Source organism: Myotis daubentonii, chromosome X (assembly GCF_963259705.1).
Source record: "Myotis daubentonii chromosome X, mMyoDau2.1, whole genome shotgun sequence".
Taxonomy (NCBI): domain Eukaryota; kingdom Metazoa; phylum Chordata; class Mammalia; order Chiroptera; family Vespertilionidae; genus Myotis; species Myotis daubentonii.
The window spans coordinates 59,467,166-59,493,696 of NC_081861.1; the positions used below are offsets into that span (position 1 = coordinate 59,467,166).

The 26,531-nt window shown below is 43.6% G+C and overlaps 1 protein-coding gene across 2 annotated transcripts; it reads right to left on the reverse strand.

The window, feature by feature from the left end:
* Positions 1–2,469: 2,469 nt before the first annotated feature.
* Positions 2,470–25,960, reverse strand: SRPX2 (sushi repeat containing protein X-linked 2). 2 transcript variants are annotated; one of them, XM_059678906.1, is made up of 12 exons: positions 25,618–25,960; positions 25,394–25,462; positions 23,193–23,410; positions 18,543–18,623; positions 12,803–12,994; positions 8,953–9,129; positions 8,525–8,651; positions 7,956–8,077; positions 6,743–6,922; positions 6,262–6,395; positions 4,053–4,174; positions 2,470–2,997 (listed from the first exon to the last, which is right to left on the reverse strand). In XM_059678906.1, the coding sequence occupies exons 3-12, from the start codon at positions 23,272–23,274 to the stop codon at positions 2,817–2,819; spliced, it is 1,398 nt and encodes a 465-aa protein (XP_059534889.1). In that variant the 5' UTR covers positions 23,275–23,410; positions 25,394–25,462; positions 25,618–25,960; the 3' UTR covers positions 2,470–2,816. The 2 variants fall into 2 exon arrangements, with proteins under 2 accessions (XP_059534889.1, XP_059534888.1); XM_059678905.1 differs by lacking the exon at positions 25,394–25,462.
* Between the last annotated feature and the right edge of the window lie 571 nt (positions 25,961–26,531).

The window sequence follows — 26,531 nt, forward strand, 5'->3', positions numbered from 1 at the left end:
TCAACAGAAAGTTTGCAGGCCAGAGGGCGTGGCACAATGTGTTCAACACAATGAAAGGACAAAACCTACAACCAAGAATTCTCTAACCAGCAAGGTTATCATTCACAATTGAAGGAAAGATGAAAATTTTCCCAAACATGCAACAGCTAAAGGAGTTCATCACCACTAAACTGGCATTATAGGAAATGTTAACGGGAATTCTTTAAGTGGAAAAGAAAGCCAAACTAGAAATTCTATATAATGAAAGTGTAATATGCAAATCGACCAAACGACGGAACAACTGGTCACTATGACGTACACTGACCACCAGGGGGCAGATGCTCAATGCAGGAGCTGCCCCCTGGTGGTCAGTTCACTCCCACAGGGGGAGCACCACTCAGCCAGAAGCCGGGCTCACAGCTGGCGAGCACAGCGGTGGTGGCGGGAGCCTCTCCTGCCTCCGCTGCTGCAGGCAGACATCCCCGAAAGGGTCCCAGACTGTGAGAGGGCACAGACCAGGCTGAGGGGCTGCCCCCAGTGCACATTTCTTGTGCACCGAGCCTCTAGTAAGGAAATGAATGAAAGAAAAAAAAATATCACTGGGAAAGATAAAGATTATTTCCAATAGCCAAGATATGGAAGAAACCTAGGTGTTCATCAGCAGATGAATGGATAAACAAGTTAATATATATGTGTATGCACACAAACATCCAACTCAGACACACTGGAATATTTACTCAGTCATGAAAAAGAATGAAATCTTGCCACTTGTGACAACATGGATAGACCTAGAGGATATTATGCTAAGTGAAATAAGTCAGAGAAAAACAAATACTATATCATTTCACTTTTGTGTGGAATTTAAACTAAACAAATAAACAAACAAAACAGATTCATAGATACAAAAAACCTGATAGTTGCCTGAGGGTTGGGTGGTGGGGGTATGGGCAAAAGGTAAAGGGATTAAGAGATACAAACTTATAAATAAGTCATGGGGATGTAAAGTACAGCATAGGGAATACAATCAATAATATCACAATAACTTTTTTATGGTGATACTAGAGGCCCAGTGCATGAAATTCATGCACGGGGAGGGCGTCTCCTCAGTCCAGCCTGCACCCTCTCTAATCTGGGACCCCTCGGGGGATGTCTGACAGCCGGTTGAGGCCCAATCCTAGGGATCAGGCCTCAACCGGCAGTCAGACATCCCTCTCACAATCCTGGACCTTTGGCTCCTAATTGTTCACCTGCATGCTTGCCTGGTCACCCTTAACCTTACTCCTCCCCTTCCCCCCCCCCGCTGGCCTGATCACCCCTCACTGCCTCTGTGTGCTGGCCTGATTGCCCCCAACTGCCTCCCTCTGCCAGCCTGGTCGCCCCAACTACCCCCCCCCACTGGCCTAGTCATCCATCACTGCCCCCCTGCCAGCCTAATTGCCCCCAACTGCCCCCATGCTGGCCTGGTGGCCCCAAACTGCAACCCCCTCTGCCAGCCTGGTTGCCCCTAACTGACCCCCCCCCCCGCCAGCCTGGTTGCCTCTTACTGCCCCCCCCCTGCTGGCCTGGTCACCCCATGCAGCCTGCTGTTCAGTTGTTTGGTTGTCCCTCACTAACCCCCCTGCCGGCCTGATCGCCCCATGCAGCCTGCTGTTCAGTTGTTTGATCATCCCTTACTAACCCCCTGACAACCTGGTCATAGGCAGCCATCTTGTGAGGGCATGAAGGTTAATTTGCATATTACCTCTTTATTATATAGGATAGTTAGTGGACTTTTTGTGGTGATCACTTTGTAAGGTGAATAAATGTGAAATCTAACTATGTTATACACCTAAAACTAATATTATATTGTATATCAATTATACTTTAATTAAAAAGATTTTACATTCCAGAAGAAAAATTAGACATGAAGCCAATGTTTTGTTTGCTCTCTTTTAAAAAGTGCTGTAAAATACCCAAGGTTGTTTATACTTAATTTCAGAGAGAAGAATCCCATGCCATAAAAAATTTACAATCTGAATTTGGAACAAAGTAACTGGGAACTGACTGGGGCTGGGACATTACCCAGATCTTGTCCATGAGCTTGTTCATTTCCTTGAACAAAAAGAAGGAAAAACCCATTATAGAGCGGCTTTGTTCCTTCAGGACAGGAAGAAATTGCTGTGGTTTGACTATACCGGTTGAAAATAAAGCCTCTCATCATTGTGCAGGTTGCAAAGTAGTCTGGTGTCACCAGGTTTCCCCTTAAAACCTGGCAATCCGCCTAATCCAGATGGCCCTTCAAGAAAACACATTATACATGTTGCAACACAAACAACCTCAAACTTGTTGTTTCAAAGTACTAACTTAAATGTTTGTGTATACTGTTAAGCCCCAAATATAGAAAGGAGTCACAAAGAATAGTGCTATAAAAAATGACCAAACAATATTATTAAATGCTTACTAAAGTAAACAAACAAAACAACAAAAAACATCACACAAAACCCACAGCCAGTTAGTGAATAAATTTAGGATTTACTTATCTAGAAGACTTTGAAGAGCTGGGAGAAGCCCAGCTTAAGAAAGGAAAACCTACCACCAACCCACTGCCCAGGGCCACTTCTCAGTCTCTACGTAGCTTCTTATGCTCCTCCAGTGCTACCTAAAGCAGAGACTTGCTTAGGGAAACTATTATGCAGCCCTAAAAAGGTTCCTGAAAATGTCCCAAGATTGGTGAACCTCATCTACCTCAGAGTCCTGTCCCTAGAATTATGGGAAACCATTTCCTCCTTTTATTAGACCCTGGTTTCAGCCAACTAGGGGAGCTTTTCCTTTGACCTCAACCATGCCCTGGCTCAAGTTTACTCGCATACATCCCTTTGTTCCAGACGCTGGGTCAGCTCCTGGTTGCTCAGTAGGTAGTCATCAATGAATGTGAAGATTTCCTCCGGGGTTACAGGTTCCATATAGCGTTCCCGGTCAATTCCCTGCTTGTCAATCAACACCATGTTGAAGTAGGAGCGAGTGAGGTGCTGGAATTGCCTAGAGAGAGGAGTCCAGGGAGGTGTGAGATCTTGTCTGGGCTTCATTCCATTAGGCTATGTTACCCTTTGACCTTTTGTAGCTCCACTGATGGACTAATTCCTTCCCCAACCGAGTCCTTGTCTCCACTACCTATCTCAAAACCCTTTGTTTTTCTCTGCTCTGACCCTGCACTTGCTGACCTTGTATGTCTGGCTCTGCTAAGCTGTCCCTTCCTCACCGCAGATGGAGCAGCTACATTATTACTAGGTGATGTTTCTCTCATATAGTAATGTGGGCTGCATAGAATAAGTCCAAGGAGCACCAGTCACAGTGCTTTCTAGACTAGTGTTTTCTAGAATTGAGCTGGGCATACTTGCACAACCATACATGATAGCTCAGAGGTAGATCAATTCACCTGATCAACTCTTGCATCTGTAGCTACAAGTCTACAGTCTCCTTCCTCTGAGTGTTTCTCAGTGTCTCCCTACCTGGGACTGAATCTTTCTGTCACTGTGGAGAATGAGACCTAAGGCAGGTAGTGTATCTAGAAAAGAGAGGTGTGGTGGCTTTATTGGCTCTGAGTATATGTGGAGGCATTGGAAGGGTGATAATGGATAGATAATGAGAAAAGTCAACTTCTACCGCATGTCACCAATAGTTTGTTCTTCCCCCAAGGGTAGATAGATATGATTCAGATTTCACTGCCTATTGGAGGTCCAAGTTTAAGAGATGAGGCCATGAGGCAACAGGATCAGAGGCCTATCTGAGTCATGCTTGGGCCTGTGACTCAGCTCTGGCTATACTTCAGAGTCAGGGGATATGCCTTATTGAAAAAAAAAAAAGCACACAGTCCTGAGATGGTTTGGGATGGGGCCTGGTCCTCTGTATTTTAAGCCCCCCTCCATTTGATTCTGATATATAGCCACTCTCTGATCTTAACTAATGTACCCAAAGAGTTCAAACATGGTAGTGCCCCAAGAGAGTAGTATAGTTGATTCTCCCACACCCTCCTGTTGCCAGTGTTTCACTTAGGGTTTCTGCCCACCCCTTCCCTGTGGCCCTTCAGCCTGGACCTGAGCTCCTCGATGATGTTGGCTGACAGCTGTTGCTCCCTGATGCGCCCCACCTCCTGAGGTGGCTGCCCCACCAGCTCGATGATGGTCACATGCCGCAGGTCCAGTCCACAGGTGGATTGCTGGGAGGGGAGAGAAGGTTTTATGGAATAGGGCCTCAGACTCAAACCTAAGACTACTTCGCTGATTCTTCCAGGGACCACAGTGAGGCAGTGTGGGAAAGGAGGGTCTTCTCTCCCAAACATCACATGATGGGGCCTACAACCTCTTCCCTCTGTCATTCCTGATTTACTTGCCCTAACGGTGTTTTCTTTATTCTAATTAAGTGTATGAAGCTGATTATAACATGTGGGGTAGAAAAGAGAAATATAATTTTTAAATTGCAGGAACACAATCCCTACTTCCTTCATTTTTTATATGTTTTAAACTATGTAGGTTCTTTTTTTAAATTGAGATACTAATTGACATATAATATTAATTTCAAGTATACCACATAATCATTCAATATTTGTATATATTATGAAATGATCACAACAGGATGTCTAGTTAACATCTATCACCATACATAGTTATATTTTTTATTGTAATAAGAATTGTTAAGCTCTATTCTATTAGCAACTTTAAAATATACTAGTACAATGCAATATTATTAACTATAGTCACCATAACTTATTTATATTACAGTGGGAAGCTACATAGGTTCTTAATGGATAGCTATTGTGATATGATAATAATGGCTATTATTTACTGAATACACATACCTAATGTTTTGCAGGCATAATCTAACTTACCCCTAACAAGGCAGGTGATATTCTTATCCTGTAGAGTAAAAAAGTAGCTTGCGAAAACTTGCATGACAGTAAAATTCTTCGCCAAGATTTAAACTTAGGGCTGCTACTGCCTACCCAAGTGTGTGCTCCTTACCACTAGGCTACAATCTCTGTCTCCAGGATTTCTCAGAAATGGTGCCAGTGTTCTTCTCATTACCCTTTGTTGCCTTCCTCACACCAGGCAGTACACCCTGTAATTCTACCCTGGCTCTTTGTCCTGCATTGCCTTGCAGGGTTATCTCTGAGCCAGTTACCTGGGGTGAGGTTTAAAGTCTCAGTGAACACTCCGTGGTGCCCAACCCCTTGTCTAATCTTTGGGCTACTCCTCTAGTCCTGACTTTCAGAGTCACTGTCCTTATTGGCTGGTTCCAGTTCTTGTTCTTGCTTTCTGTTCAAGCTGAGGTATTGCCTTTTTTTGCAGGGGGAGGGGATCCCTGGAGGAACTTGGTCCTTATTGGTCTAGATACCCAGGGTCATGCTTTTTATAAAGCTGCTTCCATCATAGGCCTCTTAGAAACTTAAGATTCAACCTTTAGAAAACACCTTTGTAGCTCCTTAGAGCTGGTTCTCTTAGTCTTGTCATCATATCCTGAGTTCTCTTCAAGATCCTAGTCTATTTTCTTTATAAATCCCAATGTTCATATCTATTCTGTCCTATTCACCTTTCCTTCCCCATAAGTGCCTTTGGCTAGGTATCTCAGCGTGTTAAAAATCATTGTGCAATTCCCTCATTTTACTTTGAGATATCACAATACTTGTCTTTCTCTTCTGTTACAAGTATTGGTTAAGAGCACAGATCCTCGAGTCAGACTGAGTTCAATCCTAACCCAGTCACTTACTAGCTAGTGATATTGGGCAAATCTTTAACCTCTCTATGCCTCAGTTTCCTTACCTTTAAAATGAGGATAGTAATAGTACCTACCTCTTAAGGGTTGTTTTGAGAATTAAATGAATATACATAAAACACATACTTATATACCTGGTACCCATCTAGCACTTACCATATAAGTATTTGTTAATGATATTATTCCTTGAAAACATAAACATAATTTCATCCCAACATTTACATTTAATCATACTTATTTTACAAGTCTCTCTACAGTGCTCCACCACACTCCCTTCCTACCCTCACCAAGCCCCCTGTAAGTCATACCCACCATTCCAGGTTCCTCACTGCCTTTTTAGTAAAAACATAGCAGTTTTGAAAGTGTGATAAATTTGTCTAGAGTAGAACTGGTCAACTGTCCATAAAGAGTTTAAGGAAATAGAGTTTGTGCTGTAGAAAAAGCAACTCTGATTTGGAAGAGGTAAGGGAATAATGGGGTGAGTTTAGGGCATATATAAAGAAGCTAAGCCTGAATTAGGGGATTAGGTCTCACCTGCAGCATAGAGATCTGCATTTTGTAATATCGGTTGGAGGGATCAGGAGCTGAGATGATGAGGAGGCGTTGTTTCTCATAGAACTGATCCAGAAGGCCAGCAGCTGAGTTGACATTAACATTAATCTTCATAGCTAGGGCAGAAGCAGATGGCCAGTCAGAGTATGGCCTTCTCCTTCACCCCAGCATGGGTAACAATATCTTTAGGAATTCCAGTCTTTCAGGATAACCCTTTTTGGTTGTTTCTCCCTTTCCTTGGGGGAAATCCTGAAAGAACACTTGGAAATTTTAAACCCTTCATCTTGGAGTAGGACTGTTCAGAAAGATAACACTAGCCCCTAAAATAAAAACATTTTAGAACACTCCCCCATTCTCATATCACACACATTACTATTGAATCCCTGTGCTATACACATCTGGAGATCCTCCCAAGTAGCCATGATCAATATATTCACTCTCCTCATTCCCTGGTTTCACTCACGAGCACAGATGGGCGGTGATCCTGACCACTGGCGGCTGGACTGGCAGACCCGGGAGGGAGTCCCTTGGCGCTCATAACCTCCATCACAGTGATAGTCACAGGTGGCACCATAGTTGTTCCCGGCTGAGGTGCAGGTGAGGTAGCCATGCTGTGGTGGTTTCAGTGATGGGCAGCGTCTCACTGTCAGTGAGGAGTTCAAGTTAGGGGGTATGATAGCTCTTTTAAGAAAAAAAATGGTTAAGAGGGTGCTCATGCTGGGTTTTCTAGATCAGGAGACCTAGGATGATCAGAATGAATGACTTCTTCATATTTCCAATGACTGAGGATAAAGGCTGAATTTTCTTAAGGAATTCAATATGAAATGTAGACAAAGGTGTTCAAAAAATCTGGAAGGACAAGTGAATATACATATTGTCATCATTCTGTAAAATAAATATTGCCACTTTTGTTTTCAGACTTTGTAGACACTCTACATAAGGATGACCACCTTATAAAATTAATTTTAATATTAAAAATAAATAGAAAAAGACTTAAATATCCATCAGTGGGAGAAATATTAAGCAAATTATATTCTTAGAAGTAGATTATTATGGTGTCATTAAAATATTTCTGAAGAATTTTTAAAGAACATGGGAAATTATTTGTGTTATAATGAAAAGGGTGATCTGAGATTGGATATACAGTATGATCTCAACAATATGTTTTTTTAAAGTATGTGTAGATAAAAGACTGGAAAGAAAATACTAAAAGGTTGCTTCTGGACAATGGGGTAATATATTTTTTCCTTTGTATATTTCTATATTTCCCACATGTTCAAAACTGAGTATAGATTATATTAATAATTAAAAAGCAAAACAAAAAATCAGGCATGCAACACCACCAATTTTAGCAAAGGTGAAAGACTGAGGATGCAGGCTGATTAGATTTGATGATTAGAAGGCCAAGAAAAGGGATACAGAATATCTTTGTAAATTTTATCTAGATTTAGGAGAATGAAAAAATCCTGTTGGGGGGTCAGGGTTCCTGAAACATATGTATGCACAATATCATGCAGGCTTCCTGAATAACCCATTTTAGTGAACTTGTTTTTCCCCTCTCCCATGAGTGTCTGTTTCAGGCATAGAAAAGAGAGGGTTGTGGTGAGCATCTAGGAGGTCAGGGCAGAGCAGGAATAATGAACAATGTGGAAATGGAAGACTTCTTTTGGACGAACCTTGTACTTTCACAATGAACTTGCAGCTGGCCCGGTTGTAGGCTCGGTCATAGGCAGTGTAACGAATTACATGCTCTCCTTCGGGAAAGTGAGAACCAGGCTCAGGGCCCCGAAGTGTCACCCTACATGAGACAGAGTGAAATAATCACTAAGGCAGTGGTTCTCAACCTTCCTAGTTCCACGACCCTTTAATACAGCTCCTCATGTTGTGGTGACCCCCAACCATAAAATTATTTTCGTTGCTACTTCATAACTGTAATTTTGCTACTGTTATGAATTGTAATGTAAATATCTGATATGCAGGATGTATTTTCATTGTTACAAATTGAACATAATTAAAGCATAGTGATTAATCACAAAACAATATGTAATTATATATGTGTTTCCGATGGTCTTAGGCGACCCATGTGAAAGGGTTGTTCGACCCCCAAAGGGCTCGCGACCCACAGGTTGAGAACTGCTGCACTAAGGAAAGAGACTCTTAGGATCAGGGGCACATCATCACAGTATTCTCAGCCTGAGAGCGTGGGAGAAGCTGCTGGGAGGCATAAGGGGCATCTATTACTCACCTGGTGATGGTACCATCAGCAGAATCTTTCACCAAAGGTGGGTCCCAGTATACTCGAGCAGTCAGTTTCTCCGGCTCTGCCATTTTTTCACGTGAGTGGGGACAACGGATCTTGGGGGGATCTATGTCTGCCAAGGTCAGAAATTAGGTGCTGACTCATGGGCCCCCTGTCTTCCCTGAAGGGAACCCATAGAAGTAATATTGCACCACTGGGTAGGGAAAACATACACTCTCTATTCAAGACACTTAATTAAATTGGGGGAAAACACCAGTTGCAGGGGAAATGATCACTTCTTTAAGCATGTGTCCAGAGTGCCATCCTCATAACAAGCAGAAAAGCCTTCTGCTATAAGGATTCCACATCCTTTGTGGACACAATACCAAGATGACTCTTTGCAGCAGGACAACTGGGAGCAAACCAACATTTACCTACACATACAGGCTCGCCTCCACTCCATTGACCATCTTCCATACAGATTCTACTGCGGTCACCTTCCAGGTGGTAGCCACTGGAACAGCTGTAGTCACAACGGGAGTCAAGAAGCACCCCATTTGTGCAGGTGTAGGTGCCACTTGTAATGAATGGCAATGTGTGGCATCTCATCTCTAAGAGAAAACCAAGTAGAAAGCTCAGTGGCTTATGGGACTATCTGGATGCTGGCATCTAGCACAGGGAGAACCATATCAGAGATAGCATAAAATACAGAAAACCCTACCCCAAACTGCCCTTACATTTTTGTGCCTAATTGGCTCTTATTACTAATTGCTTTCTTATTTTTATACTAGAGGCCCGGTGCACAAATTCATGCACCACTGGAGTCCCTCGGCCTGGCCTGTGGGATCGGGCTGAAACTGGCCCTCCAACAACCCTCAAGGCATCCCGGATTATGGGATGGTGTAAGCCAAGCCGAGGGACCCCACGATGCATGATTGGGGCCAGGGAGAGATGCAGGAGGTTGGCCCGCTGAGGAGGGACCCCAAGAGGGCTCCAGGGTGTGTCTGGCCCATCTTAGTCCTGATTGGCTGGACCCCAGCAGCAAACTAACCTACCAGTTGGAGCATCTTCCCCCTGGTGATCAGTGCACGTCATAGCAACTGGTTGACTGTCTGCCCCATGGTGGTCAGTGTGCGTCATAGCGAGCAGTTGACTGGTTTTAGCATAGCATTAGCATATTACACTTTGATTGGTTGAATGGCCGACTGGTGGACTGGACACTTAACATATTAGGCTTTTATTATATAAGATTATAAGGTACAGTAGTGCTGGGGAGGGGTGTTTCTCAAAGAAGTAAATTACTTGTCCAAGTGAATGGACTTGAGAATCACACCTGAGTTTAGATCCCAGCTCCACTCATTACAAGCTCTCTGACTTGAAGTTACCTCATCTCTCTGAGTCTCAGTGTTTTCACCACTAAAATGTGGATACTTCAGCCTGGCTGGTATGGCTCAGTGGTTGAGCTTCAACCTATGAACCAGGAGGTCACAGTTCAATTCCCAGTCAGGGTACATGACTGGGTTGCAGGCTTGACCCCTAGTAGTGGGCGTGCAGGAGGCAGCCAATCAATGATTCTCTCTCATCGTGGATGCTTCTATCTCTCTAGCTCCCCTCTCTCTCCCTTCCTCTCCCAAATCAATAAAATATACATATTTTTTAAAAATGGGGATACTTCATAGAACTTCATAAAAGGGATAATGCATATAAATGCCTGGGCTCATTTAGGGCCTTAGCTGCTCTTCATTTTTACCTCTTGTTCCTCAAATGTTAGATATCCTTGAGCAAATTCAAAGCTCCTTTTTGAATACTAGAGGCCCGGTGCATGAAATTCTTGCATGGGTAGGGTCCCTAGGCCTGGCTGGTGATCAGGGCTGATCAGGGCCTTCTGGCTGCTGTCTGGGGCCTTCCTTCCAGCTGCCAGCCAGGGCTTTCCTTCCCTGGCTGCTGGCTGCCAGCCAGGGCCTTCCTTCATTCTGTGCCTCCCCCTGGTGGTCAGTGCACATCATAGTGAACAATCAAACTCCCGGTCTCCAGGTTGAACTCCCAAGTGGACAATTTGCATATTAGGCTTTTATATCTATCTATATAAAAGCCTAAGCGACCATTGCAACTGAATGGACAACTGAACAGGCTGCATGGGGTGACCAGGCCAGCAGGGGGGTTAGTGCGGGGCAACCAAACAACCGAACAGTAGGCTGTGTGGGGCAACCAGACGGGCGGGGTGTTAGTGAGGGATGATCAAACGACAGAGCAGCAGGATGCATGGGGCGACCAGGCCAGCAAGGGGGCAGTTGGGGGCAACCAGGCCGGTGGGGGGGGACAGTTGGGGGCAATCAGGCCAGCAGGCAGAGGCAGTTAGGGGCAACCAGGCCAGCAGGGGGGGCAGTGAGAGGCAATCAGGTGGGCAGGCAGAGGCAGTTAGGGATGATCAGGCTTCCACAGGGGACAGTTAGGGGCAATCAGGCAGGCAGGCAGGTGAGCAGTTAGGAATCAGTGGTCCAGGATTGTGAGAGGGTGCAGGCTGGGTTGAGGGGACCCTTCCCCCGCCCGTGCACAAATTTCGTGCACCGGGCCTCTAGTATATCGATAGTTTTGGTATTGCCACAAGCACTCCTCAGCTGAGGCCCACTTACATGTGAAAGTAGGTTGGCCCTCTCACTGTGTGAGAATACAAGTCAGGCCAGTGCCTGGAGGGCCAACTTTGGCTAAAGGGGAATCCGTATGCTTTAGATACCACATGTGCCAGAAGTGGAGACTGCTACCATGAGGTGATTGTGAGCCTATGCTTACCAAAGTCTAGCTTGAGATATCTGATACTTGAAACAAGTGGGCAAGCCACACATTCCTTTACATTTATAAGTTCTAACCCTGCAAAATTCAATTACTGGAGCTTTGCATAAAGACTCTATAAGCTATGTTCATTTTGCTTCTTGGTCAAACCAGACTTGAAGATTATTGCCTTGAGATATCTGATACTTGAAACAAGTGGGCAAGCCACACATTCCTTTACATTTATAAGTTCTAACCCTGCAAAATTCAATTACTGGAGCTTTGCATAAAGACTCTATAAGCTATGTTCATTTTGCTTCTTGGTCAAACCAGACTTGAAGATTATTGCCTTTTATGTTTTTAGTATTCTGCATGCAAAAATTACTTCCTTGAAATCAGGGCCAAGAAAAAATGTTTGTCTTTGCAGATGAATTTGTTTTCTTAGTATTATATGACAGTAAAAATGATACATCCAAAGCATTTGCCCTTTTGTCACTTATGAGAAAGGGCAAAGTCAGATTCACTCTTCAAATATAGTAATTAAGTCATTCTAGGCACCTGGAAATATGTACATCTCCATTCTTTTAATTGGTTTTATGTTCATTTATAGGCTTATATTATTTCAGTTTGTGAGGCTAATTCTAATTTATTTTGTAAACAATGGCATCCAACTCTTAAAATAATTAATTACGGACATCTAAAGGGGTGTAGTGGCTTCCTTATTTCTGAGTGTAATGCTTTTCTCCTCCACAGCATCTTTTCTGACTAACCCAATATCTCTGAATGCTCAGCACTATGTGTCTGGTCACACTGCCTTCATGTGCACATATTTGTGTTCCTATCCATTAGTCTATAAGCTGCCTGGGAGGAATTGAGATTTGAGTAAGCTCCTGAAACAACCAATACAGAGCCCTGCACACATGGGGGTCCTTCAAATGTCATTCAGAGATAGACATATAGACAGACAAAGCTCAGCTGCTAAAAAAGGGTAGCCTGTAGCGCTGGAATAAGATAGATTTGGGAGCTGAGAGGGACATGGTTTGGAATGTGTGTATTAGCACCCCCAAATACTAGCCTAAGCACTCTTTGTGGCTTTCCGAAGAAAATGAAGAATAACAGATGTCTCATAGCTTCACTGCCAAGGCCTCCTAAGGCCTTAGGCCAGGAAGTATAGCAGTATGGGAAAGAGTCTGAGACCACACATCCTTGAGAGTGCCAAAAGAAGGCCTAGGTCCACATAAGCCCCAGGCCCAAGTCTTACATGCACTCATTTGCTTCCCTGAGCCAGAAGAGCCGGTTGCTATTTAAATGCTCATGTTAATTGAGCAATAAACACAAGGAGAGAAAATGAGCTAAAATGTTAGGATGGAGAAAGGCCATTTTGGGTGCCTGTGAAAAATTCTTAATTTTCACTTGACAGAGGGCATAGTAACGCCTCCAGGCATATACACTCAGTGGCTGGCTTGCTGACCTTTCTCATATATACACATCAGCATCTGTACACGCACCACTTACGTCTGCAATAGGCAGTTCCAGACCAGCGGCGGCTTGGCAAGCATTGCACCGACCTTCGCCCAATCAGTCGAAAACCCCGGTCACAGGAGAGCTCACAACGAGTGCCCAAGCTGCTGTGATAATTCCCTCCCCTTGGTGAATAGCATGTGGCTTCTCCGTCTTGGATATTTAATGTATAACACCATCGGGGGACTGTAACAATAGAAGAAAAGTAAGCTGAAGTACAATAATTAAGACAGTGTATTGGTGAAAGGGCAGACACATAGATCAATGGAACAGCGAATAGACCCACACAAGTATGTTGAAATAAGTTTTGACAAAGATTCAAAAGCAATTCAATGGAGGGAAGATAACCATTCAAACACATGTTGCTGGAGCAATATTGAACTTCCATAGATAAGAAAGAGGAGGAGGAGAAAAAGGAGGAGGAGGAGGAGGAGGAAGAGGAAGAGGAGAAAGGAAAAGAACCTCAATCTAAGTCTCATACCTTATATAAAAAGATAATTCAAAATGGATCATGAATTTAAATGTAAAAGGTAAAATTATAAAACATTAAAAAAACAGAGCAAAATCTCTGGGATCTAGAGCTAAGAGTTCTTAGACATGCAAAGCACAATTAATACAAGGAAAAAAAGACAATAAATTAAACCTTGTCAAAATTAAAAACTTTTGTATTATGAAAAGCATTGTTAATAGATGAAAGACAAACCACAAATTTGGAGAAAATATCTGCAAACCACACATTCAACTAAGGACTGGTATCTAGAATATATAAGTAACTCTCAAAATGCAAAAGGAAAAAAGCAAACAATCCAGTTAGAGCATGGACAAAAGACATGAACAGATATATCACTGAAGAGGATATACTAAAGAAAATAAGCACATGAAAAGACAGTCAGTATTATAAGTCACTAGAGAAATGCAAATTAAACCACAACAAGATACCATTATGTACCCATTAGGATATCTAAACTTTAAAAAACACCAACAAACAAACAATAAAAAAAACTGGCAAAACCAAGTGTTGGTGAGGATGGAGAGAAACTGGAACTCTTACACATTCCTGGGGGAAATACAAAATGACACAGCCACTTTGGAAAATATTTTGGTAGTTTCTTCTAAAAGTAAACATACACTTGCCATGCAACTTTGCAATCCCACTTTAGGTATGAAATGAAAACCTGTGTTCATACAAAATCCTGTATACAAATGTTTTAAAATACCTCTATTCAGAATGGCCAAAGCTGGCAACAATTCAAATGTTCTTCTGTGGGCAAATGGTTGAGGCCCGGGATAACCTCAAAGAGGCAGCCCTGGGCAAGTTCTTGATGTGATGAAGCTGTTTGGTATCGTGGTGGTGTTTACATGACTATGCATTTGTCAAAACTCATAGAACTCTGCACCAAAAAGAGTGAATTTTATAATAGGTAAATTTTTTTAAAAAAATTAAATGATACAAATATAGTAGCTAGAGAGAGGAAGGGAATGCAATATCAAACAAGGCTGCTTAAGAATGAAAGTCCAATCCCAAATCAATACTGAGCACAAAAGGTAATAGGGCCATCTATAATAATATAAGTGTAATATGCTAATTAGACCGGACAGCCAAACGACCTTCCAGATGAAGCCAGGGCCGCGAGGGCTGAGCCCCTTGCATGAATTTTGTGCATTGGGCCTCTAGTTAAATCATAAAAGCATCATAAAGTCGTCTCATTGGCTACACAATAGGAATGACTTTTCAGCAGGTTCAGATTTTAAAGGAGCACCTATAAATAGACAGAGGGCCACCTGTCCAAGGATGCATACACAGTATGACATAAATCTGTTAGTCTCAAGTCGGGAAGGCTAAAGCCCCATATGAGCTCATTCAATTCCCAAATCCTAAGGGACAAAAACAAAGGGAGTTTGAATAAAAGTGCATCAGGAGTTAAAGGAAGAAAGGCTGGAGCCTCCGCTTGAAGGCAGCTAAAGAATGAAGACAGTAAGAACGCTATCCTTCAAGCAACAACACACTTGTGGCTTTCAGCATTAGTTTTGTGCCTGTGGCTGTGACACAAGGCTGCCATCTGGAGACACCATCTCCAAACTACATAAAGTTGGAAGCACTACAGTTGCAGAGCTGTTAATTGTGTGATCACAACACATATCATAAAGACTTTATATGGGAGGCTGGAGCCTCAACAAGCACTCCTGTCCTATTTCTCTCCAACATTCTATCAATAAAAATACACATTAGATTGGAAGAGATAGAATAAGAAAATTTAGTAAAGGGAAATATAGAGCTAAATAAGTTCAAATTTGTAGGTTCAGAGGAATCCTGGTATAAAGAAAACATGTTGGGAAGCTGAAAAAGAACAAAAACATTATCCCAATTTTCTTTTTCCACCCAGAATTATTTGAGGTATAATTGACAAACAAACTGTATATGTCTAAGGTGTACAATGTAATTTTTCAATTACAGTTGACATTCAATATTATTTTATATTAGTTTAGATATGCAGCATAGTGGTTAGACATTTATATAATTTGTAAAGTGGTCCCCTTCATAAAAGTTTAGTACTCACCTGGCACCATACATGAACTATAGTCACCATGCTGCACATTAGATTCCCAAAAGGAAGAAGAATGCAACTTCTGGAAACTATAGCCTGGTAAGAGCAACAGCACTGATAGCATAGTATTTAAATACAGGCTTATGAGCAGTTAAAAAGAGAAGTGCTGATCTCCAGGTGTCCTCAAGAACAAGTCATTCAAGACTGACCTCATTTCCTTTTTGGTTAGAGTCACCAGACTGGTAGAGCAGGGGAAATTAGAGGATACACTATGTGGAAGTCAGTGAGGCATATGACAGTGCCCTTCATGCCATTGATGTGGATGACATACAGAAATACAGGAGAGATAACAGTACAGTTATGGAAGTTCACAACTGGCTGAACAACTGTACCCAAAGAATGCTGATGGGAAACTGAAACCATGCTAATTATGGCATGGTGAAGATGTCTTGCAGGAAATGTGTTAGTCATTACTGAGTAGCCTCTGTGCAGTAGGCACCATGCTTTATATTTTCACTTCATATCCATCATCTCAAATAGTTCTCCCAAAAGCCTTATGTTGCAGGTGAGGAACTAACTTGCCCACTGCCCCTCAGTAAGTAAGGAGCAGAGATTTTTAACCCACGCTTTGACTGGCTCTAAAACCATTTTTTTCCTAACTCTATTATCTGCTCCTGTAAGTATGCTAGATTTTTATTTTGAAGTATGCATTTACATTTCTGAATAGGTAATATAGCCACATGGTCCAAAATTCAAAAAGTATAAAATGTTACAGGGTAAAGCCTCTCTCCCACCCCTGTTCCAACACATACTGCTACTTGGTTCCCCCCATAAAGAACCACTGTTAATAGTGCATGCATATCAAGCAACTAAAGCAACTATTACTACATATTCTTATTTTTTACTCCTTTTTAACATTTAGACTAGTGTAGTATGCTCACTGTTTTCATCAATGCTTTTCTAAAATAAACAAAATGTTTTAGAGACCTTCCCATATCATTACAAGCATGCACCTTACTTAAATGAAATAACATTTATAAAATACACTAGTGGCCCGGTGCACAAAATTTATGCACATTAAAAGGGAATTAATTAGAGGAAATATTTTAATATTGCTATTTGCCCTTTCTCTATAATAGAAGTGTCAGAGATCAAAGAATATTAGCAAAATTTCTATGGATATCTTCCTCCTGTCAGAGTCTGGAGCACACCACGGGGCCCAGAGTCAAGTCCCCACCCACCCATGTGTGTGTCAAAATTGCATGAGACCCAGACCCGGCTGGCCCCCTCCCCCATTGGGCTAGATCTGTGGTCGGCAAACTGCGGCTCATGAGCCACATGTGGCTCTTTGGCCCCTTGAGTGTGGCTCTTCCACAAAATACCACTAAATACCACGTGTGGGCACACACGTACAGTGCGATTGAAACTTCATGGCCCATGCCCAGAAGTCAGTATTTTGTGGAAGAGCCACACTCAAGGGGCCAAAGAGCCACATGTGGCTCGAGAGCCTCAGTTTGCCAAGCCACAGTTTGCCTGCTACTGGGCTAGATCCAGACCCAGCTGGTCCCACCCTTGTCAAGCCCTGCTGGGCGGGGGGGTGCAGCCTCAAGTCCCCTGTCAAATCCTGCTGGGCAGGGGGCGCGGCCTGAGGTCCCACATCAAGCCCCGCTGGGTGTGGGGCATGGCCTGAGGTCCCCTGTCAAGCCCCGCCGGGGGGGGGGGATGGGGTGCGGCCTCAGGTCCCCTGGCCTGGCAGCAGGGTGGGGGGTGCAGCCTCAGGTCCCCTGGCCCAGTGCCAGGGTAGGAGGTGTGGCCTGAGGTCCCCGTCAAGCCCCACCAGGCAGGGGTCACGGCCTCAGGTCCCCCAGGCTGGTGCTGGGGCAGGGGTCGCAGCCTGAGGTCCCCCATCAAGTCCTGCTGGGTGGGGGGCAGAGCCTGAGGTCACCCGGCCTGGCGCCAGGGCGGGGGTTGTGGCCTAAGGTCCCCTGTCAAGCCCCACGGGGGCGGGGGGGGCACAGACTCAGATCCCTGCTGATTGCTTGTTAAGGCTCATTATGGAATCTTGGCCTCTGCTATAGTGCAGCCATCTTGTGTTACAGAAACCCCCGTCTCCACTGTGGGTGCCACCATCTTTGTGGTGGAGTGACAGTCAATTTGCATATTCTCTCTTTACTATATAGGATAGCACAGTGTCTGGCATATAAAGGTGTTTGTTTGGGGTCAAAGAGCTGGAAGGTGGAGTAGCTGGGACTTGAGCTCAGGCCCACGGCCTCTGAACTATGCAACTATTCACCTATCACTTTTCAGGGATAATAAAGGAAACAAAGTGCTTACAACAGGGTTAAAAGGGCCTTCTCTGTAATTAACTTCAGATAATGCTGGCAGAGTTACCAGCTTGCCCAGGGCTGAAATAATTCTCAGGGAAAGTGGAAGATATTGCCTGCTCTAACTTTTTTTCTAGTACAGGAATAGTTACTTAGTATTCGTCACAGGCAGTCCTTCTGCCCCTCCTTAGAAGAGTCTTGTAGATTATAGAGCCTTTCCTAATTTGGTCTCACTCTATTATATTCAACTTTATTTTCTACTACTTCTTCCACATCCCATTTCCTCCAATCAGGCTGGTTTCTTCCTAGCTCCTTCCTCTAAGTGGGTTTGTTCATACCACTATATCTGTGGCCATCTACTTGTCTGAATGCCCTCCCCTCTCCTTTCCAGTTCTCAAAATTCACCCATTATTCAATAACTAGTCTAAATGTCATTTTTCATGACCCTTTCCCTGACTTCTTTTTCTTAACATTTATTGCATTTACTGCTACCACATAGTTTCACACTTACTTGCTCTAAATGTGCTAATTTTATTGCCTCCTCACTAATCCTTCCCAGCAGAATGTAAGCTCCTTGGTGGGTACAGTTTTTGTATCATCCACAGGTTTACCTTGTACAGGACTAGGTTTACCAGAGGTACTCAGTCCATATTTAATGGCTAATAATAGATGGGCAGCCTTAGTGCTAGAGAGGTGAGGTCAAACAAGTCAGTAACCAAGTTCATGACTGGAAATCATGGCCCCTAATTCTCTGAACTTCAGGTTTGGCACATATAAGCCAAGTTGGATGAGGATGCTTCAGGAAGGGCCTAGGCCTTAGGCTAGAAAAAACCTTTTCTGAACCCGAGAAGCAGTGAGTATTACCTCGGTAGTCTAGGGCAGGGACCTGTGGGACCTCTTCAGCATATACTTCGTTGTAGCTTTCATCTGGGTAGTAGCCTGAACCTAGAATGAATAAGACAATATTAATATGACATATTGATTTCTCACTCAAGTCCTCCCAAACCATTCCCCCTTTCAACTTGGTCCCTTACTGAGGACAGGGCACTCCATATAGGGGTGGCGAGCCAGGTGGATATTTAGTGGGAAAAATTCTTCCTTGTAAAGCAGCAGAATTATTATGAGTAAACCTCAATACCTTAGGTGCATAAAGGGGGAGCTAATGGGGTGGGGGGGGGCACTGGTAGCACTAAAAGCCTCCATTCGAAAGCGAAAAAGGCTAAATATCTTGATCATCAGTCAATCCCACCAGTCTGGGCTATAAATGACCCATTTCCTTGGTGAGTCACTAATAACCAAGCTCTGAGGTTGGACAGCTGTCATAGATAGGAGGAAAAAATAGAACCTGAGTAAGGGTCTTTCCACTAGTGACAAGCCTGCTCACAGTCCTCAGAAGGATGTGATTCCTCAAGCTCCCACTAGCCCACAGGGCACCAACCTTTTGCCACCTGGTTGCTATTGCTAAGAGTGGCATGCCAAGACAAAGAGAGAGGGCTCAAAGGGCAAGGGGAAGTGAAAATAGTTTTATGTCCTGAGTGGTTTGTCCTGGTTTGGAGGAAAAAACAAGCAGAGTCCCTTGGAGGAAAAAGCAAGCAGAGTTCTTTCTGGTTCCTCTAATCAGCAGGAGTTTTACAGGGAGCTGATGAGCTGGAAAACATTTCCAGTCTACCCCCATTCCGTTAAGTGTCCCAGTCCCTGGTACAGGCAGGTCTGCGGCTGTCTGGGAGACTAAACAGTGTGTTCCGCTAGACGGCAGGAAATCAGTCATGAACACAAACTAATTGGAATACAACTTGGTGCTTTCCGGAGTGAAGTTTCAGGAAGTGCTCCTTCCAGCCTCCCTGAGCCCTAATGCACGCACAGGAATACAACAGCCAGTCATGCTGGAGTCAGAAGACAATTCCTCACTTCCAGGAAAAGTTGTGTTTCCAGGACAGGGCTGGGTTTTAGTTCTGGAGCCCTTGGCCTGTGTAAACACTCAGACCACAAAGTGCCTGCCTCCTCTCTGGGAAGAAGCTCAGGGCCCCCTACACAAAAGGTTGGAGCAGATGGCTACATGATGAAGCTCCTCCATTCCCCACAGACTGGGGGTGGAGGGTATTGGGAAACCAGTCCAGCTTGATGAACAAGGGAATGAATCAAATAGAAAATTTGCCTTATGAAATCATGTCCTCATTGGTTTGCCCTCATTCCAGAGGAAAGACTTCATTTTTTCTCTTTCCCTTGACTTTTTATATTTTCCCATTTCAGTTCTTCTGGCTTCCCTTTATTTCTCCCCAGGCTTGCTCTCACTTTTCTCACATGGGAGGTTTCTTCATGGAGGCCAAAAAACTCTCACCAGCTGTTTCAGTTTAGCATTAGCTTCAAACAGCTCTTGTAAACAGGAGGCCAGATGTGTGTGATTCCCTAAAGCAGTGGTTCTCAACCTTGGCTGCACATTAGAATCACCTGGGAATCTTTTTAAAATCCTGATTCCTGGGCCTCATCCTCTGGAAATTCTGTTTCTTTGTTATGGGGTGGGGCCACAACATTAGTAACAAAGAAACAGAATTTCCGGAGGATGAGGCCCAGAAATCAGGATTTTAAAAAGATTCCCAGGTGATTCTAATGTGCAGCCAAGGTTGAGAACCACTGCAAAGGATTCAGTCCCCACACTCCTGTTCCAGAGCTTGCTTGTAAGGAAATGGCCAGCAGGGAGCAAGCCTCTGTTTACCAGACCAGCAAACAGGAATGACAGAGGCCTATGGCTGGATAACAACAATGACTGCTAACATCACTCATCACGTGTTCTGTGTTTAGCCCATTACATGTGTTATCTCATTATGCCATCCTAACATCTCAGTGAAATTGACACCCTTATTTCTCTCTAATGTATAGATGAGGAAATAGGTTCAGAGGAGTGAAGGAGTAGCTCAAGTTTCCCAGCAAGTAAGAAGTAGAGTGGACATTCCAGCCCAGGGCTCTTTGACTCTCTCAGTACCAAACTCAGACACCCCACTAAAGATGGCAGTAGGGGAAAACTTTGAACAATGTCCAGCAGCAGGGCTAAAAATCCGAAATCTTTTTTGCAATCCAGCTTTTTTTACTCTGTGTGTGTGGGATGTAAAGCCAACAAGTATTTTACATCATTCTAGAATTACAGGGGATGTGGGAAAGCTGAGGGAAGACTCAGTCAGATAATTATAGTCTCCACCAGGGTGCAGAGGTAGCTGCACCAGTGCCAAGTCTGCTTTGTGATGGCAGTCACCTTACTACTTTAAGCCTTTCCATTTTCCCTCTCTGCCTGTCGTTGGGTATTTTCTATGAATATTAGGATATTGAGATGAGACATAAGAAACTAGAAGGGCACCCTTTCTACATTGTTCTATCTGCTTGTCCCTCTTCAGCCCCGGGGTAGAGAGATTTGGGCAGCATTCTTCAGTGGTTACTGTAAGGTCTATTACTGGGTTCCATAGTACAGACGCTCTAAGCACTGCCCTTTTCAAAGGTATGGTTAGAAACGTAACTGATATTTGAAGACTATTTCCAGATCCACACTAATGCTTGGCTTATAATAGCAAATATGCTCTGACTTTCTGAAGTGCATAGATATGCCAATATACACTTCTAACCCACTGTTTGCTTTATTTATGTTCTTAACCATTCCCAACCTCTGGCTGATTATTCCTGGGTCCTTTTACTGATTATCCCTGCTTTCCTTGTGCCATTCCCATTTGAGAACAAAGCTATAGCTGGGAACAAAACCGTGCTGGATGCATATAGAGAAGTCAGTATATATAGCGAATGCATGAATAAATGAGTGGAACAAGCTCAGACAGCTGAGCTAGCAATTTGAAGAAAGATTATTGGAAATTTTCCAAATTTCTCTCATCATATAGTCTCCTAAAAACAGAATAGGGAAGAATGAGTGGGTTTGCTGGGCTGTAAGAGATTTCCCAGCCTGGGCTCCTCAGAATGAGTGGTGACCTTGGTGATTCTTGTGGAAGTGGGAGTGCCAGTGCCACCTTTGCAAACAGCCCGTTGAGAAATTCAGATAGGTCTAGGTTTTAAAATAAAACTGCCCTTTCCTCAAGACTCCAATAGCTCAGACTTTCACCCTGATTAAGGTAAAGGCCTTTGTATTCCATGAGGTTTCTTACAGGTGTTCAAAATCGGGCTTTGAGGCATCTAATCTCCACTTCCTTAAGTCCTATGGCCTTTGGCTGGATTTTGGTGCTATGTACTTGAACTGAAGCTTTGGAAGTTGGGGTGGATGGCTCCTTTAACTCCAAACAGTGTGTACTTTGCCAAGGGCTTGACTTGAATTTCTTCATCTCAATGACATCCCTTGTGCTTCACCCCCTACAAAGCTAGGTTAAGCCAAAGAAGAGAAGTTTGCATATTTGTTTGAAAGCTTCATGCAGCTGTTCCAGACAAACAGAGCTATTGCCAAAGTCCTCCATCAGGAACCCAGGACATGTGGAAAATTTTAGCTGCAATGACTGTGGCTGTGATGGAAGCAGTTTGTTATTTACTCGTCTCTGGATATTTTCCTAATTCCATTGGTTGGGCCTGTCTCCTTCCCCTACTCTCCCCCAGCCCTCCATGAGGGCAGACACTGCAGGCCACAGAATATTCTTAGCACTTGGAATTACAGCTGGACTCAGTCAAAAACCTCTGTCTGCCCCCTCATTATCTTTCCATCATTCTTCCTACTCCCCTTCCCCCTCTCCTCACTGAGTCTGTTCTCTTCAGCTCCCTATGTTTCTAGGGGCAAAGGATGAAACATTCAGGAATCCAGAACTGCCCATCCCTTCTGAAGCAAGGAACAAGCCAGAAGAAATTGGGGGATTCCTGTTTAAGAGAATGTGATCTGTATTGTCATTAAAATCTTTGGTAGAAAGGGGCTTTAAAAATCTCATCCTATCAATATGATCTTGGGTGAGAGAGAGAGTGGGGAGAGAGAGAGAGGGAGAGGGCGGGAGGGAGGGAGGGAGGGAGGGAGGGAAGAAGCTAAGTGCAGAAGCAGGTGAAGTAGGTGAGATAATGGACTCAAAAGCCACGTAGTCCGACCTTCTCATTTTTGTTAATCCTCACCCAAGTATATTTTTTCCATTGATTTTTTAAGAAAGAGTAGAAGGGAGGGGGAGAGACACACAGAGAGAAACATTGATGTCAGAGAGACACATTGATTAGATACCTCCTCCATTTGCCCCTACCGGGGCTGGGAATCAAGCCTGCAACTGAGGTACGTTCCCTTGACCAGAATCAAACCCAGGACCCTTCAGTCCATGGACCAGCACTCTATCCACTGAGCAAAATCCTCTAGGGCACAGGCTGTTTTCAAATATCTTTTAGTTTGCCTCAAAGCCTCCCTTAGTGGCCTATTACAACGTTTAACCATCTTTGTTGTTGAGAATAGTTCTTGGTATCTAATTTAAGTATCTCTCATTGTAGTCTAACACTTCCCTTCTCCAAGACTGGTCCAGGCCCCACCTTCCCTGGAGATAATGGGCCACAGCTCCTAGAACTTACCTGCTAACCATGTTGGTGTCACTGCTGGAGCAAGGAAGAGCAGCAGAGAGAGAGCTCCTCTTTGAGTTATTTTACCCGCCATCCTTTTAAAGGGTAGGGATTGTTAGGGAGACAAGAATAGGAGTAGATGGCCAGAAGTACCAGAACAAAGGAAAATAACTTTCATAAATCAGCCATCAATGAACTTCCAAAAGTGAGAGGAAGCAGAAATGTGGGATCTGTGAGGAAGAAGAGATTTTTAAATTAATGAATGCCTATTTTATCATCCCCCTTTTGTAAGGATCTTCCACTATATAGAATAACAAGACTCTATTTGTTATTTATGGTATTTTTCCTTCCCAAAAGAAGGATATAAAAACAATCAATTTTCAATTGACCTTGGTGAGATCAGATACAAATATTCCATGGTACAAGTTATAGTGAGGGACACTGAGGTACCAAGACCAGGAAAAGGCCAACATAAAGTCATCCTATGTAATAAGACAGGAATATGCTAATTAGCTATTATACCCTGAGGCATAATGACCAAGCAGGTCAGGACCAGATCAGGGATCAGCAGGAGGGTGGACCAGGGAGGTACAAGTGGGTTGCGGGAGAGCTACAGGAGGGGGCAGGGCAGCAAGCTATGAGGGGGGGCTGGGGAGAGGGGGATGGGGAAGGAGCTACAGGAGGGTGGCAGGGAACTACTGGCTACAAGCCGGTGACAGAGTTACAGGACAGGGCAGGGCAGCAAGTAAGCTCAGCAAGTAAGCGGGAGGCAGAGAGCTACAGGAGGGCATCAGCAACCTACTGGCTACTAGTATAGAATAAAGATGGAATCCTGTTATCTAAATGGTTTAATCAATATAGCTGGTTATTTCCTTAACCACTAATCTGGGAAAGCATTAGCTTGTATGGACTAAGCTTGAACACTAGAGTTATACAGATCTGAATATGTATTCAATTCTGTCCCTATAAGGTATGGGGATATGGGCAAATTCTTTAACTTCTCTGAGCCTCAGTTTCCTCATCTATAAAATGAGAATAATAATAGTATCTACATTCTTTCCCAGCTTGTTAATTTTTTTCCTATTTATTGGGGTGACACTGGTTAACAAAATTATACAGATTTCAGGTGCACAATTCTACAACATGTCATCTGTACATTATATTGTGTTTTTACCACCCCAAGTCAAGTCTTCTTCCATCACCTTTTATTCCCCCATAACCTCTTCTACCTCCCTCTCTCCCACCACTGGCAATCACCACAGTTGTTCATATTTATCTACCTTATAGAAAAATTATTCCCTGGAACATAGGGAAACAATTATTATATATTAGTTATTATTACCAACTTTGTATTGGACAGGACTGAATGTCTCCTATCTTTAGTTAGTAAATATACCCTACCTATGTTCATAGCTTTGGTTTTTGAAGCTTAGTGGTTTGGTAGTGGCTTCTGGCTTTCAGTTCAAGTCTAACCTTCTAGTTTTACCCTGCTGAGCCAGCAGGAAGTCAAGTGAGGTTGGGAAGAACCTACTGAGGTACGTGAGGAGAGCTCCAATTGCCTTCTCATTTCCTGTCCGGGTCTCACTCTGGTGGGATTAGAGTTTTGTGGTTCCCAGTAGGCAAATACCTCATAAATGACAGTATTAAAACTTGCTGCCCAATGGTATAAACTGGCCACTGGACTTTTCAGTAAACATCTATTCACCCACATACTTTCAAAGAAATGCTGTGCTCAGGGAAGGTGTCAGTCCCAGAAATGGAGAAACAAAAAGATGGCAGATTATGGCCAGAGTCCCCAAGGGACACAAGAAGTCCAGGAATGGCATGAATTCATCTTCCAATTTATTGCTACTTGACTTTAGACTTTGTCAGTGGCAAGGAAGCAGTATAGAGAAAAGGTGAGAGCAAGTGAGGGAGGCAGGGAAAGTGGAAAGATGTGAGAGAGAAGCTAGAAAGAAAAGTAATCTGCCAGAGCTGAAGGAAAGAGAGAAAATCAGAAAAAGAGAACCAAAGGAGAAAGAGGAGTTTAAAGAAATTCAGGAACATGAACAGCTAGATAAACTAATCCCTGAACCCGCCTCCCACATGCAGCCTCAATCCAATTCCTTAGTTCAGGAGCAAGAATGACTTTCCTTTCCAGACCCAATGCTCTGAGACTATGACTGCTTCCCTGCCCACCTCCTCCACAATTTCAGACTGAGAATTTGACTCACCGGAGTCAGCCATCCCACTGCTGAGGATCAGGAAGGTGGTGGGAACCTGTATCTGCAGCCAGGTCACAGCTCAAATGAAAAATAGCATATGATCCAGTTTCATAAAAGAACTTCTTTCTTCCCCTCCACCCCCAGCCATGTTGCCCAAGTCATGAATCTTGTTACTCCCCATGGTTGTAAAGTGAGAGTAGTGTAGTGTAGAGGGATTAAGCAGCAGATCTTACCTGTTTTATAGGTTTTTGTGCTGTCTTTTTCTCTCCTCGTTCTCTTTCTCCTTCCTCTCTGCTTCTCTCATCAGCTGAAAAAACTTCTAATTTAACATTCCTAGAACGAGTGGCTCCAGGTCTGTCCGGGCCTCCGGGATTCTGTTAAAACTGCCCAGATGTTAGGACATCCGCATCTGCCAAAAGTTCCCTTAAAGCTATATTAGCCCCCAAGCTATAGCTATTTCTCCCTCAGAGAAGGCTTTTAGAGAGGTTGGGGAGAAGGAACACAAGGATTAGAAGAACTCAGTCTGTCTGCTGCAGAACAGGGGAAAGTGTGAATGGCGCTGGCCCCATGCCTGTGCTTATAGTAATGACTAACAGAGGCTGGCCTCCCTAGAGATGTGGCGTACTGGAGAGCGCGGCATTTTATGACTCAGCATCACATCAAGGTTGAATGAAAAGGAATTTCTCAAATTTGAAGAAGAGCATAGCTGACTCTGACATTCCTTGAAGATTTCCCTGTAGTTCCTTAGTACTCCCTATTCCTAGTTGCCTTGCCATATACCAGGGTTAGATACACTTTTAAACCCTAGCACTGATTACCTAACTTCTATGGACTTCAGTTTCTGATAAGATTATGTTGTTTACAAAAACTACCATGCACTTCTTGGCTGAAGAATAAAGACTGATTTCCTGTAATGAGTGGAGGGAAAGCATGCTTAGAGAGGCTTTAGCTGAAGGCTGTTTAAGTTAATCTAGATGTTCTGTTCATTGCAAGGTTGTAGCCATTGCTAAGCTGTTTCCCAGTGTCTTCTGATGGAGGACTATATTTCTTTTCACTAAGCGAGATTTCTTTTTAGTATCTGATAACTATTCTACTATAGTGCAGGCCAACTCCTTATATTCTCTGTCACCTCAGAGTTGACATTTCC

Excerpts from the sequence above, each read along its gene's own strand:
- SRPX2 (XM_059678905.1), bottom strand. The coding sequence starts at position 23,274 with ATGGCGGGTAAAATAACTCAAAGAGGAGCTCTCTCTCTGCTGCTCTTC. Across the intron at positions 12,995-18,542 it reads CCCTGCCCTAGACTACCGAG|TCCCCCGATGGTGTTATACA; the intron begins GTAATACTCACT and ends CTATTGTTACAG. Across the intron at positions 2,998-4,052 it reads AACATCATCGAGGAGCTCAG|GCAATTCCAGCACCTCACTC; the intron begins GTCCAGGCTGAA and ends TCCTCTCTCTAG.